Source organism: Manacus vitellinus, unplaced genomic scaffold, assembly GCF_001715985.3.
Source record: "Manacus vitellinus isolate BGI_N305 unplaced genomic scaffold, ASM171598v3 scaffold_0_pilon, whole genome shotgun sequence".
NCBI classification, from domain to species: Eukaryota; Metazoa; Chordata; class Aves; order Passeriformes; family Pipridae; genus Manacus; species Manacus vitellinus.
This window is the reverse complement of record NW_021938789.1, coordinates 33,984,228-33,998,040: the sequence shown is the minus strand read 5'-3', so window position 1 is coordinate 33,998,040 and position 13,813 is coordinate 33,984,228. Positions and strand designations below refer to the sequence as shown.

The window sequence follows — 13,813 nt, the reverse complement described above, 5'->3', positions numbered from 1 at the left end:
AGTGAAAGATGAAATCCTGTGTAAAAATGATAGTAAAAATATTCATAGTGCTTTGTTTATGTTTACATATTCACCCATAACCATAATATATATTCTGCAGGTATGCAGTCTGAAAAATATATTAAAGCAAAACCATGTCAGGTGCAAAGGTGAAACCCACTGTGCAATTATGAGATGAAATGGTTTAGCTGCTCTAAATTTTTATTTTAACCTTTTTTATCATCTATGCTGTATTTTTAGGGCACATCTTAAGGTAGTTTTCCCATTGCTATTATTCTATCAGTGTTTAAAATAATATTTGTATATAATATTGTAATTAGTAGTTTTGTGTTAATACTGTTTGTATTCAGTGAGGGAAATACACAGAGCAATACACAGGTGTTCTTTATTTCCTTTTACTGTGATGTGGAAGAGTAGTCTGTAAACGTGCAACATTGATGATGGCACAGAATTATAGCAGGGAGTCTAAATTGCCATTGTTTTTATTTACCTTGAAATGAGCTATGAAGGGAAGATACTTTAAGAAATAAATTAAACATGGTATTGCATAGCTCTAGCTGAAGTACTGAGCATAATTCAGAGCTTTGACCTAAAAAGTTGTTTCATACCTATCCTTGGAACTATCTAAAGCAGAAAGAAAAGAGTTAATTCATATTGAGGGTAGGACTACTTGAGAAGCAGTTGAAATAGCAAAGAATGATTGTCATGTGAACAATAATTTTTCCCAACAGTAATTTCCTCTTGCAACTCTACTAAACTGTTGTAGTAATATTTTCCTTTATAAAGTAACTTGTGTGGCATTTTTAATTTTAAGATAATAATTTTTTTGGTCTGTATATCCTTGGTTTTAGCTATTACTGTAAGCTAAAATGCTGTGGTTCTACTTCTCCAATACCCGTATTTTAAAATTTTATTAGACACTGACAAAATTAAATGAAGAAGACTAACCAAGACTGACTGACTAGCCAGCTAACCAAAGTGAAAAGTCTGTTTGCCACCACAAAACCTGAAAAGGGGAAACAAGCAAATGTTGCCTGTAGAATTTAATCTGCTATCAGTATTGCTCGTGCAGCTGCTCTTCCTTTATTGCCGGAGGAGGCATCCTATCCTGAAGGATAGGATCATTCTCCACACTAGCATTGACCTGCTCAAGGACCAAATATACCCTGCCATGTTGCACCAGAAGCATGTTTTCATAGAAAGCAGGAGAAGGTAAAGAATGGAGGTGCTCTGGTCAATACAATTCCATTCCACCTGACAGACTGCAGAATTCACAGAGCAGAGATGGGAAATCAGGCTTCTATTAGGGAATATAGTGCTTTGCTTGCTTGAAATATTTAAGGTCTTCAGAGGTGCTAGAGAATAAGCTTTGAAACCTGAAATTGTGTTCCGTTTCATAGGATTTTCTTTATTCTCCTTTCTTTCCTTTTGCTACCATAGTCAGCAGACCTCTTTTTCTAAGGAAAAAGAAGGTATCTCAGAAAAATGCTGATGGTATGAATGCTTAAAAGAACATCTCTGTTCCATAAGTTTACATTGGAAATTTTATCGTGGAAGTGCAGTGGAACAGGAATCAAACATGAGAGCAGTTGCAAAGTAGGTTTTTGGATTTTTTTGGGTTATGTTGTTTTTTTCTTGTGAAAATGTAAGTTTCTGTGACTGAGGATCCTATTATAAAAAAACAGGACTGTGAGAAAGAAAACAGGAGTGTAAGAAAACAATTCACAGATATTCAGAGCATTCAACTTCCTAATATCCTGCTGTTGCAAATGATATTGTATATTACCCATAGCCAAAGAAACAAAAAATAAAAGGGATTGCACAGTGGCATCACAAGATTCTGCATCACACTCAGGATATCTTCCTTCTGTATTTTCAACTTCATTCTAAGTGAGTCTTTTAAAGGACTCATATTATTTTACTTGCGTTGTTTCTGCACCTTTTATAGGTGGATGTCAGGAAGTAAGGTGATGTTTCAGATAAAAATAAAGCAAACTTATCAGACCTGAGTGACAGAGAGACTAGTAAGTGCTATTAAACTACAAAGCAGAAGTAAGGCACAGAAGAAAGCTTGCCTTTCCTTATTCTTTCTGCTTCCTTCTGCATGCCTCTTCAGTGTGCTGGGGCAAGAAAGCAGTGATAATGGATGGGTGAGCTAGTACTTCCAGTCAATTTAATTTATTGATTCTTTAGAAGAAAAGAAGTTCCTGTATCATTCTGTAACAGGCTGTCAGAACAGTGACAATTCTGTTGATCATAGCTAGCATCTTTTAAGAATACCTTGAATAATAATAAAAAAAAACCTTCATGTGTCCCTTATTAGGTATTTTGAATAATAAGTTGTTCTTGAACAAGGTCTGGATTTGTGAGACTGCCAAAATTGCATTGTGCGTTATTCTGCTGAATCTTTATATGTTATTTTCCGAAGTTTTAACTAAATTTGCTATGTGGTTTGTAGAGATATGTATGAAAACATTTATCTTTGTTTGTGTTTTAATTACAGGTGCTGTTCTTATGTGGGTCGAAGGGGAAATGGTCCTCAGGCTATATCTATTGGCAAGAACTGTGATAAATTTGGCATAGTTGTCCATGAATTGGGTCATGTGATAGGTTTTTGGCACGAACATACACGACCAGACCGTGATGACCATGTTACCATCATTAGAGAAAACATCCAGCCTGGTGAGATATTATGATAAGCATTTTGGAAAAAGAAAATTGTCTGCTTATTTTTTGGTGTTTCCTTAATCCACTCAACTCTATTAAAACGGAGTGCTGAATAGAAATGAGCCTTTTTGCCTTCTATTCCTCTTAACTTGACTGATCTCAAGTTGATTCACAAATTAGATACTACAGTTAAAATATAATATTTTCCAAAGGTCTGGCCAAGTAGCAAGCTGTTAAATAGAAGGCTAGAAGGAGCAAATTAATAATCATGCTCAAAAACTTTGAAGGAAATCACTGCTCTTAAGGCCCTTTAAAAGTCAGGTTTCTGTGCTTAAGAAAGGGCATTTCTTGTGTAGTCTTTACAGAGTGATAAGTAAAAATATGTCAATTACTTTTAGCTGCCCAAGAGGCTTACATTTGGGATGTAAGGACTTTGAGTCTGTGACAGACAGGCACAGTTCCTGCAGTTCACACATTACTCACTTCACTCTCTAAAGCTTGCAGCTTTAGTCAGTGACCTTGGTGTTGTTGAGACAAAGCATCTGAGGAACCTCAGAATTTTAAACTATGACTGTCATCTCTTTCACTCTGCTTGTTGTACCCTCACTTGTGTTGGGTAGGCAAAATGAGAGGGAATTAGGCATGTTTTATTTGCAATTTTCATAAATGTGTATGGTTTTTGAGAAACACTGATTTTGACTTACAGGAATTCTCTGCTCAAAAAGGGATGAAATTGTACAATTATAGCTTGGAGTGTTTGTCTATTCCTATAGAAAATATTTTAAAACAAAATAGATTTGTGATGCAATGGAATATATGAATTAATTTGAGATGCCACTTCATCTAGGACTTCAAAGAAAACTGTAAGCTGATAAACACTCCCATAAATCTCTGAAGTCCTGAAAGGGCATGCACGTTTGAGCCTTCTTTCTCTTCTCTCTGTGTTATTGACTTGTGTAGATGCCATAAGTGCTCTTCCCCTTTCCTTTTTCTGTGATAGCAAAAATCAGCTGGAGTGCCATCCTCAACCTCCTGCTCTCCCTTTCAGTTGTCTCTCTAGTTTCTGACTGAAATCACTTCTTGTGTTGCTTGAGCTTGAGGATCACTAAATGGGATCAGGAAGTCATGACCACCAAGACAGTTGGGTTTTTTTATATTATGCAAAATATATTGGTTAATAATGTTAATGTCACTCCAGTTTGTTTTTGCAAGACTCCAATGGGAATATGAACTGGAGTTAGAGGTGCTTTGCACTCTAATACACTGATGAAGACAAAGAACTTATGCTCTGTAATTATGAACTAAGTATAATTCTTTTGTTCCTCTTCTGCTTTTGTTAAATTACAAAAACTGGCTCTTGAAAATTTGACTTTGTGTCTTGTCTGTATTATATGGAGGCTTAGAGAGTAGCCTTTGCTGAAGCAGTCTCCAGTATTCAGTAGTTTACTACTGGATTTAGTATCCAGTTAGACTCTTAGTATCCAGTCTAATGAGTCTACAATGAGGAGGGTTCTTCTGGAGTCTTTGCTGTCAAAACAATTTTATTTTGGAGTTAAGAATCAAACCAGCATTTTGTATAGATTCTACATGAAGCACTAAATGGTGTGTGGGCCCTTTATGTGCTGGTTGAATGAGATTAGTCTTTCTAAATGCCAAATATAGGAATTTGATGTGTATTTCAGAAGACGTCTGCCCTCTCGGTTAAGAGGGCATAATAAAGTCACACAGTTACTCCCAAATGTCAAACGTTTATGAATGTCAGTGAGTAATTAGGTTAGGATCTTTGTTGTTTTTCTTTTCCTGTTTGGTTTTTATCTTTACAGAAAATATTAAAGAATCTCTAATTATCAATCATTTGTAGGTCAGGAATATAACTTTTTGAAGATGGAGCCTGGAGAGGTTAACTCCCTTGGGGAACCATATGACTTTGACAGCATTATGCACTATGCCAGGAACACCTTCTCAAGGTTGGAGTCTCAGGTTATACCTTTTGACTTTTAATTCTATTCCTCTCTGTGAATGCTAAGAACTATCCTTTCTGAAGTATTTTGAAATCACTTAAAAGGTCCCTTGCGATATAGTATTCCTACAGCAGTCAAAGGACAGCTTGTTTATTTTATCAAAATAATTTAATTATATTTTAAAACACATTTCTTTTCTGTTCAGTTTCAAAGCAGCCTATTCATCCTGCTTCAGTTCTTTAGATTTTCAGACAAGATAATCTGAAAACATCACTTTACATAATACTCACTTTCTTTCTGTGTCCACAAAAATTTGAATTTAGAAAGATCAAATGAGTGACATGGTTAGGAATGTTCATAGTAACATGATCTGTTCTCAAAAAGAGAAATTTTATTTGATGCATATTGTTTCTTAACTGTGGATTATGCAGTTAGAATACATTATGGTATTCAGACATCTACTACACAAGCCACAGCCTTTGCTAAGGACTGCAGTCCACCATTTCTAACAGAGGCTGCAACCTCTTTTCTGTTGTTTGTACAGATTGTTACAGTCATCAAAACCTTACAATAAAGAGTTCTGCTTGTTTTGCTTTGTCCTGTTCCAGGCTGATCTGTTCTTGACTCCACAGTAACTCACGTGGGGCTCTCCCTGAAATGCTGTAGGGTTGTGGGGAGCTGTACAATGAGCTGTTCCCGTAGGCCAGCCCTACTCGAGAATAAGTGAGGAAGTCTTTCGCTCAGTCTCTTATTATATTTCATACCAAGTTACAGTTCAGTTAATTATTCTCTAAAAATATCAGATTAACATAAAATTAAAAGAAACCTCCAGTAACACACAACAAAAATGCTAGTGTGAGAAGTTATGTGCTGGGTGGTTTTTTTTATTTTTTCTATTCATTCATTTTAAGGCAAAAAATACTAGACATTCTTGACACTTTGAAATAAACTGAAGACTGCCAGAAAACTCCCAATTCTTTGCAAATTTGTTAGGCTTGTTCTCAGTATAAATCATATTGAAAAAAAAAATCCAAAGAAAGGCTATATTACTCAGCATACACATAATTCACCCCTTGGAAGAGCATGGGGATGAGCCATATGAGATAAATATTAGCCACATTGCTTAATCCAGTTACACATACCATTACCTTAAGGAATAGATTAGAAGAACCTATATAAAATAGAGTAATTTAACAAGATGGAACCCCCCCGAGTCCTCAGGCAATGAAAACATCAAGGTAATTTGATTTGTTGGCCCTGATCTCACCACTTTCCAAGCTGGCAAAAACTGATAGTGCCATGAGTAGGCATGTCCTTCCCCAAGGTACAAGAGGTTGTTACTTCATACTGTTTAAAAGCAACCAGCAAACCCTTGAGGTCAGATATTGATTTATACTAATTCATCATTGAAGCATGAGTCATGCACAGTGTGGCATATTGCCAGCTGTTTGTTAGGCATTGCTCACATGGATAAGTGGTAGAAATCACAAAACATCATAAAGTACACAATGATTTTGTTTATGTACTGTTACTTTATTCAAATGCTAAGGCATTTAAGAGAGGATTGTTTTCATAGTTTTACAAAGTATGAAGAACATCAGTTTCAGGTTGTGCTGAAATTTAGTGGAAAACGAAATCATGATTTATAGATGCAAACACTTTCTAATGTGCCTTATTTCTAGAAACTGATTAATGCCATAAATAGTTTATTTCACTGATTAGGGAAACATCCTGAGATGATTTTTTCTTTGCAAAATTTCTAGTGATGTCACACAAAATCTGACTGGATAAAGAGAGTAGTATGTGACTGCAATACTCAAAATGCTTCATTTATTATAATTTAAAAATATGTATGTATTTATAAATGGTATTCTTAACTACAAAGGTCCTTACTGTTCACTCATTTTTGGACCTATTTTATGTCTAAAAGTACTGGTTTCACTTTTCAGTAAAAGTCCTACAAGTATATAAAAGAGTATAAAAGAATTAAAGAATAAGAGAACATAGAAACATATTCTTCTATTAAATTCTATTGTATGGAATTTGAGGGCTTTTCAAATTCTGTAGCATGATAATAGAATGTAGTTTTGTCCCTTACTCTTCTAATATTTATTTGAACTACCAAAATATTTCAGATCATGTTTAAAAACTGGGAAATTTTGAATAAAACTGCACATTTTTAACAAGTGTACTTCTTTATAATGCCTTGTCATTTAGGGTTATTGTTATTAAAATCACATATAGTAAGTTGATATATTTTATTGTAAAGCAGATAGAGGCTGGTGAGTGAGCATTTCTGTTTCAAAAGCAGCAGCAGCAGCAACTAGAGTTAGATCTGTTATAACACTGGACAGAAGCATGATTGGCAAGTGTGCCTGACTTTATGTGCTCTTACATATGTAAGTTAGACTTTAAGACTTTCCATAAAAACTTTGTTAGAAGTAGGAACTTTGTGATTAAGAATTTTGTGATAGAGACTAATTTATGTATCTTTATATAATTTTATAATTATTTTATTCAATATAGGAAGAACTTAACAGCAGTGTCTTTTGCCTGTGTAGTTTTAACAGTAGTTAAAGATTTTCCTCCTCTCGTCTAGCAGAAACATAAAAGCTGATATATTAATTGATGTACTGAAAGAATATTCTTTTTTGGTAACTTTGCATAAAGTTCGCCAACCTGAAAAATTTTATGACGTTTTCTATATTTAAAGTTTTCATTTTACCCTCTTATTTATGCCAAATGTAAAAACTAGATTTAAAAAGCAGCATTATGCATTCATGAAACTCAGTTTTATGACAAAAATCTGATACGGGTTTTGGGGTCTATTTTTATTTTTATTTTTTTTAGGGGCATGTTTCTGGATACCATTCTCCCTTCCCGTGATGATAATGGTATACGACCTGCCATTGGCCAGCGTACTCGTCTAAGTAAAGGAGATATTGCACAGGCAAGAAAGCTGTATAGATGTCCAGGTATTGCACCACAAACAAACAAAACCCACATACTAGCAACTGCTTGACTTGTTGTTCAAGGGGAATGATAAATTTTTTGAGTCAGCTGCTCAGTAGTCTGTTTCCATTTTGGCAACGGATGTAGGCTGATCAAGAATCAAGTAATAAAAAAATCTTATAGATAAGGTTTCTTGACTTGAAATCACCTAAGGACAGACAAACTGTATGAAACAACACTTTGTTCCATGACACTTAATTGGTTTTCCTTAACTGTTCAATAACTAGAAAAAAAAAAAAAAGGAAATATGTTTAATATCACTTCTAGTTTGTATACTGACTGGAGTCCTTTATTTGAGTAGAGTGCAGAGGAGCAAAATTAATTATTGCAATCAGCTCTAAACACTTTATATTTTTTTAAAATTTGGCAAATAACAAGCTAGGACAAGTAAGTTGTAAACTCTTTTATGAATGAACTGGTTAGATCTTAGTACAAAATTTCTACAGTTTTAACAGATACATTTAGTTATTTTATTATCTTCTGCCTAATTCTAACATCCTATAATTTTAATGCATATTAATTTTTTATCTCAAAATATTGTTATGGTAGGGTTGCTGTCTGTCTCAGAGACATCAGCAGCAAGCCTGGAGTAGCCCAGAATCAACCCTGGATTCATGTTGTTCTCTAGCCCTTATTCTTCACTAAGTACTGCCAGAGTGGTGGAAATCTCAAAGCAAACGGTTTTAATTTCCTTTCTCTAGTTATGGCTAATACAACTGTTAAACTTTGGTGTCAACCAAAGAAGTTCACAAGTGCCACCTCTCAGCCAGAATTTACCAGCAAGATCCTTGTGAGAGGCTAGACATACCAGCTCTGTGTCACATAGGTTTTACAGCTCTACTGCTCCTCATGGGAATTAATGAACTCTCAGTAACAGTTTTGAGTTAGATATATGGCTCCTTTTAACCGACTGATCAATACAGAAGGACTAAAGAAAGGGATCAGGACTAAAGTAAAGTAAATTTGTACCAGCAGCAATGGAATCTACTGAAGATCTGGGGATTCTGATTCTGATGTGCATTTGATGTACACTTTACAGCTGAAATACGCCTTTGTACTGTAAGTATGCTGAACCATAGTCTTCTATATACTGAGAACATGCACAGAACTTCTGGACCTACTAGAGGAGAAACCATTCTAATATATTGTCTTCAACAACTGCTCCTTTGGGAACAATTTTTGCTCTTTCCTTTTGGTACAGGGAGTGTTTTAATAATGACACTCTTGGTGGTATTATTTCTAATGAAAGTATACAGAGAGCAACAATTTCACAAACACAGAGAATACATATATTTTGATAAAAGAAAAATTTTGGAGAAAAAAGTAGTCTATAGAAGTAAAACCACTGTGAGAGTAGCTAGTATCTTATGATCATATTGACTTAAGAAAGAAAAAAACCAATTACTACAACCTAGGCTGTTTAGTGCGTATATAATACTCTAACATGGACTTTCAGTCAACTGTAAAAGACGCAATGTGCTTTCTGAGCTAATGCTCAAATGGTTCTTCAGAAAAAATATGCTTTTCATAAGGTGATGAAAATGTGTACTGATATTTTTCAATGTCTTGAAAGTCTTGTTGAAAGTTTCACAGAACTGTAAAACCATGGTTGTGCAGCAGCAGCAGCGTGCACTTTAAAAGAAAGCTATTTTTTGAAGCACCAGTGAACATGAGTCAAATGGATAATAAAAATGAACGATGGTTGAAGGATCATGCTCCTTTTCTGGCACTTAGCTTTGGCAAACTTTGGGATAAAAGACGTTGGTTTTCCACCCTTACTTAGATGAGCCATGCCATAAAAGAAAGTGAGTTTTAAGAGAGAAAAAAAGGCAGAAGGTTTTTCTACAAATGTTAAATAGCACACTATTTAAAATGCTACTTTTTCAGTTAATATTTTTAATAGAAACTGCATAGCTGAATAACACAACACAAACTTAAACATCTAATAGAGAAAGCAAGTCTATGAAAGTTGCATAGTACTTGTGTTCTAATAAATTTTCCAGCAAATACTGAGACTAAAAATTCAGACAGACGTAAAGCTTTTGGTTTTATGTAAAAAATCATGTGATCATTGTAGTATATAGCAATAAAATCCCTGACACTGTGTTGCTTTTGGAGGTATGTTTTATTTCCTATTTCAGACAAAAGATAATAATCATTCATTAATAATATCTGCATTGTTTAATGTGTTCATTTGTGTTGCTTTAAATGTAATACAATGAAAATACAGAAAACGATAACTTAATCAGTATTTTTCAGAGATGCACACTTCTTATGGTAAAGGATTTTGTGGTATTGTGCATGTTTTGTTTGTAGTTCTAATTATTCCCGCAAATAGTTTCTGGTCCAAGGTGTTTTCTAGGGCCCATGAACATGAAGTTGAGCTCAGGGCTGCTGGTAAATAGAAATGATCCTCACAGCAGTGAGGCACCTGAGCCTTCCAGGGTCTTTTAAGTAGTCAAGATATTCAGGGTCATAATTAAGGAAAGGGTTTAGTGACTGAGAAGTTTTGAGACTGGGGAAGCCAAGGCATGAGATTTGATATCCGACCTTCTAGCAGATAAGTGCCAGGACTCAAAAAACTAGCAACAGCAATTTTGGTTTGTTTTTAACTTTTTCTTAGGATTTTTGTCAAAGGAAAGCATAGTCGCTAATAGGGATCTGTTACATTTTCATACCAAATTGTATTGTTACACAATGGAATAATAAGGAGAAAGAAATAAGTAATTTGAGAGTCATTCCTTTAAAAATCTTATTTTGAATTTTGAGTGTCTTGGTACTGGAGGACAGAACTTGGATTTCAAGGCTGGATGTATTACAGTGGAGTCTAATGGAGTGAATGTGTTTTCTTCTGGTGTAGCTACGAAAATTTCAACTCAGGTCTGCCTTTGTAATTTTATATGGAAATTGTAGTTGATTTAAAATTCATATGTAGTTTTATAGGAGCAGGAGAATAAGAAAGGCAAATGATGGACAAGGATACTCTTACGCAGAAAAAGAGGACAAAAAGTAAGTGAGTAGAGTGGGACTGAGTAACATATGGGAAAGAAGTCTCACATTGCTGGGAGAAGGCTGTTTAGAGGAAGAGAACGTGGATGGATGAAGTTCAGCAAATTTACAAATTGCCTGGGTCTGTGACAGTGTGTGCAGAAGAAAGCAGATGAAGGATACCTAGCCTGTCTCTTTTTTTGTGCTGTTCTCACTGTTCCTCAGTCTTAACTTCCTGCCAGCTCTCTTGACTTTCAAAAGTCATCTTTTATTTGCTGTATAAGGAAGATTAAGGTTTTTAGGTTAAGACCATTTCCCTATAACTTTAAAGGGAATCAGGTCAATAGTAAGACACTGAGTTGTAGTAAACTGATTTAAGTTTTTGATTTAACAAGTACACGATCAGCAGTAGATATTTTTAGGGCTCTGTGGCAGCTTTATATGCCATATATGTATAGTTGTACAGACTTGTGTCTAAGTAGAAAGTGTTGAAGATCTTATTTATCTTTGGGAAAAGGTAAGCTTAATTAGCCATATATGATACTATGTATTTGGTAGCATTATGTACAAAGGAATGAGAATTTGTTCCCCGAGTGTCTTGGAGGATCTGGGCTTCGTCATTTACAGATTTCACTGTAATCCGTGATGGAACTTTACTGTGTGTGTAGGCCAGCCCAGAGAGGTGTTATACACAGGCTGTGTGATTAAACACTGCTGCAGACTTCACTGGTGCAAATTACTTTGTATAAGCATTTAATCTACCTGCTGCCTGCAATCTTTACAAGGAGAAGTAAAAATACTTTCCTATTCCTTACATCAGAAATCTAACTTTCTCAAGCTGTGAAATAGAGAGAAGATCAACTTTTTTGGTTAGTCTGTGTGTGGGAAGAATTAAAGTGGCATTTCTGCAAGTGGTCTAGCCTAATAAAATTGATATAAGGCATGACATTTGAAAGGGGGGAAAAAGCATCAGAGAAAGGATTGGCAATGGTAATGATTAACAAAGGAATAAAAAAATGTACGAATGCTTTATAAAGCAGAGCTATATAAGATTGAAGTTGTAATTGATATCTTCTGATGTGAAATATACTAAGATTAGTTCTTAGGAAATTTAAATAAGTGGCCCTTACCACTCATTTTCCTTCCACATTTCTTTCCTAGAGTGGATTTTGTTACTAGTGGACTGTTACAGTAAAAAGTTTATAATATTCCATTTTATAAGCTTAATAATGAATACTACAATTGCTACAGTCCAAATACAAAGCAAACCTTTTTATTCTCTAGCGATAGAATTTTAACTGTTTCAATTACCATTGACCGATTGCAGAGAAACTTGCTTTTCTACAAGAAATTAAAAAATATTGCCCTGTCTACAGAAGCTCTGCAAGCCAGACTGGAACTCAGATCCCATAGATAATTAATTCAACTATTGATTGGTATAAGCTATTCTTGTTATACTTCCCTTGAGTAATCAGAAATTTTAAATTAAAAATAAATATGGCAAAACGCATAAAGCTTGAGTGTATTTTATAAATTCTAATTGTGTTAATTCTCAGTAGAAGTTATATATTCAAAATTTTTCTTATGCTTCTGTTAAATTTAGACATATTTCTGAAAATTTTGATTTGATAGAGACCTCCCAGGCATTTAATAAGGATATAAGGTAAAATGTTGTATTAAATAGTTTTGTTCTATAACACATGAGGGAAAAGAATGTTCCATAACTCCTTTTGCAACTTAAAAGCCACAGTTCTAAATTAAATACGTCTTCTGTATGTGGAGCATGGAGTGTTTCTTATATTCTGGACAAAACAATCCTGCACTCTGTATAAGAAAGAAGAATTCTGAAACATTTTTAAGATGTAAAGCTATTATGCTTAATTCATTCATGTTTTTTCTTTTATACAGAGTAGTTTAGAGACTTCAATAAAGTAAGAGGTCTTCCTCCTGTCTTCTTAGTAATTGCAGGGATGCATTTGAATAGATGTCTCACATGCTTGATAGCATTTTGTTTGGTTACATACTTCATGTTACCTGGGTGTGTGCATTGCGTGACTTCATGGTCAATATTTGAGAGTTGAAGTTACAGTTAATTGAAAAAATTTCAATGTGAGCAGAAAAGATCAGACAAGTAGCATTCCCCGTCGCTCAATGTGTCATCTGCTCAAGGCTTGCTTAGTAGTGTTGGTGAAATAGATAAAGCCAGAGCAAAGAGAAATTGTACTAAAGCTTGAAATATGATTGTATGCCTTGTGAGAGTACGTTGATGCAGTCTTCATGAAGCCATGCACGGGGGGGAAGAACAAAGAGGGCTCTAAAAGGGGTGAGGCTCTCTTTTACTCCTCTATGAGACAATGATTTTACTCATGGCTTTCTCCAAAGTGCTCTACGTATGCGCTGTAAGCTGTGACATAATTCACTAGCACTGGGGAAACCCAGTACAGGGCTCTGCAATTTATTTAAGTTTGCATTCATCACTGTGTTAAAAATAAATTGTAGTTAATTACAAATATTGCCTTTTTACTGAAAAGGCTTTGTTCAGAAATGTCATTTGCTGTGGCTGCCTGGAAAAGAATATTTTTTTTCCTATTTCGTTCCTAAAGGACTGAATAATGGTGGGTTTAGTCATTACATTTTTGGAGGGCTGTGCCAGTCTTCCCTTTCTTTCCTCATCACGATAACCATTTGAGCGTCAGAGAGCATATTTAATGCCTTGAATGTAATTTACGCCTGATATTACAGTGTAGTTGTCAGATTACATCTTAGATGCATTTTAATAAGACAGCCTTTACAGCTGTGTTGTCTATCTTTGTCATAAAAAAATCCCTTCCTTTGTCCCCTTTTATTTAAAGATTTTCCAGATCATTTATAATTCATTGATATTTTGATGGTACAGTTGTTCACCTGCTGGTAATGGTAGCACTGTCATTTGAAAGCACTACAGATCTGATTATGCTGTCAGTCATGGGATAATATTCTTGAATTCATATCTTGTATCACACCTGCAAAATTAGTGGGTGAAACAATTTGCTTAAGGTCAAAAAAGATGACTGACTGAGGTGTGACACTGTACCAAAATCTGTTTTAATGGTGGAGAATGGCAGGACCTTCCAATGTTATATTTTAGTGTGAAGAGACTTTATTAACCAGTTCAACAGCAGCTAGCAGCATGACTGACAGGTGAG

The 13,813-nt window shown here is 34.9% G+C and overlaps 1 protein-coding gene across 1 annotated transcript in view; it reads left to right on the top strand.

Annotated features, from left to right (window-relative positions):
• TLL1 (tolloid like 1) overlaps positions 1–13,813 on the top strand; it is a 76,270-nt gene that overhangs the window by 18,936 nt on the left and 43,521 nt on the right. The window contains exons 6-8 of the mRNA XM_029959453.1: positions 2,504–2,682; positions 4,529–4,634; positions 7,479–7,603. Coding sequence (XP_029815313.1) covers positions 2,504–2,682; positions 4,529–4,634; positions 7,479–7,603 — 410 coding nt within the window. The remainder of the gene's footprint in view (positions 1–2,503; positions 2,683–4,528; positions 4,635–7,478; positions 7,604–13,813) is intronic.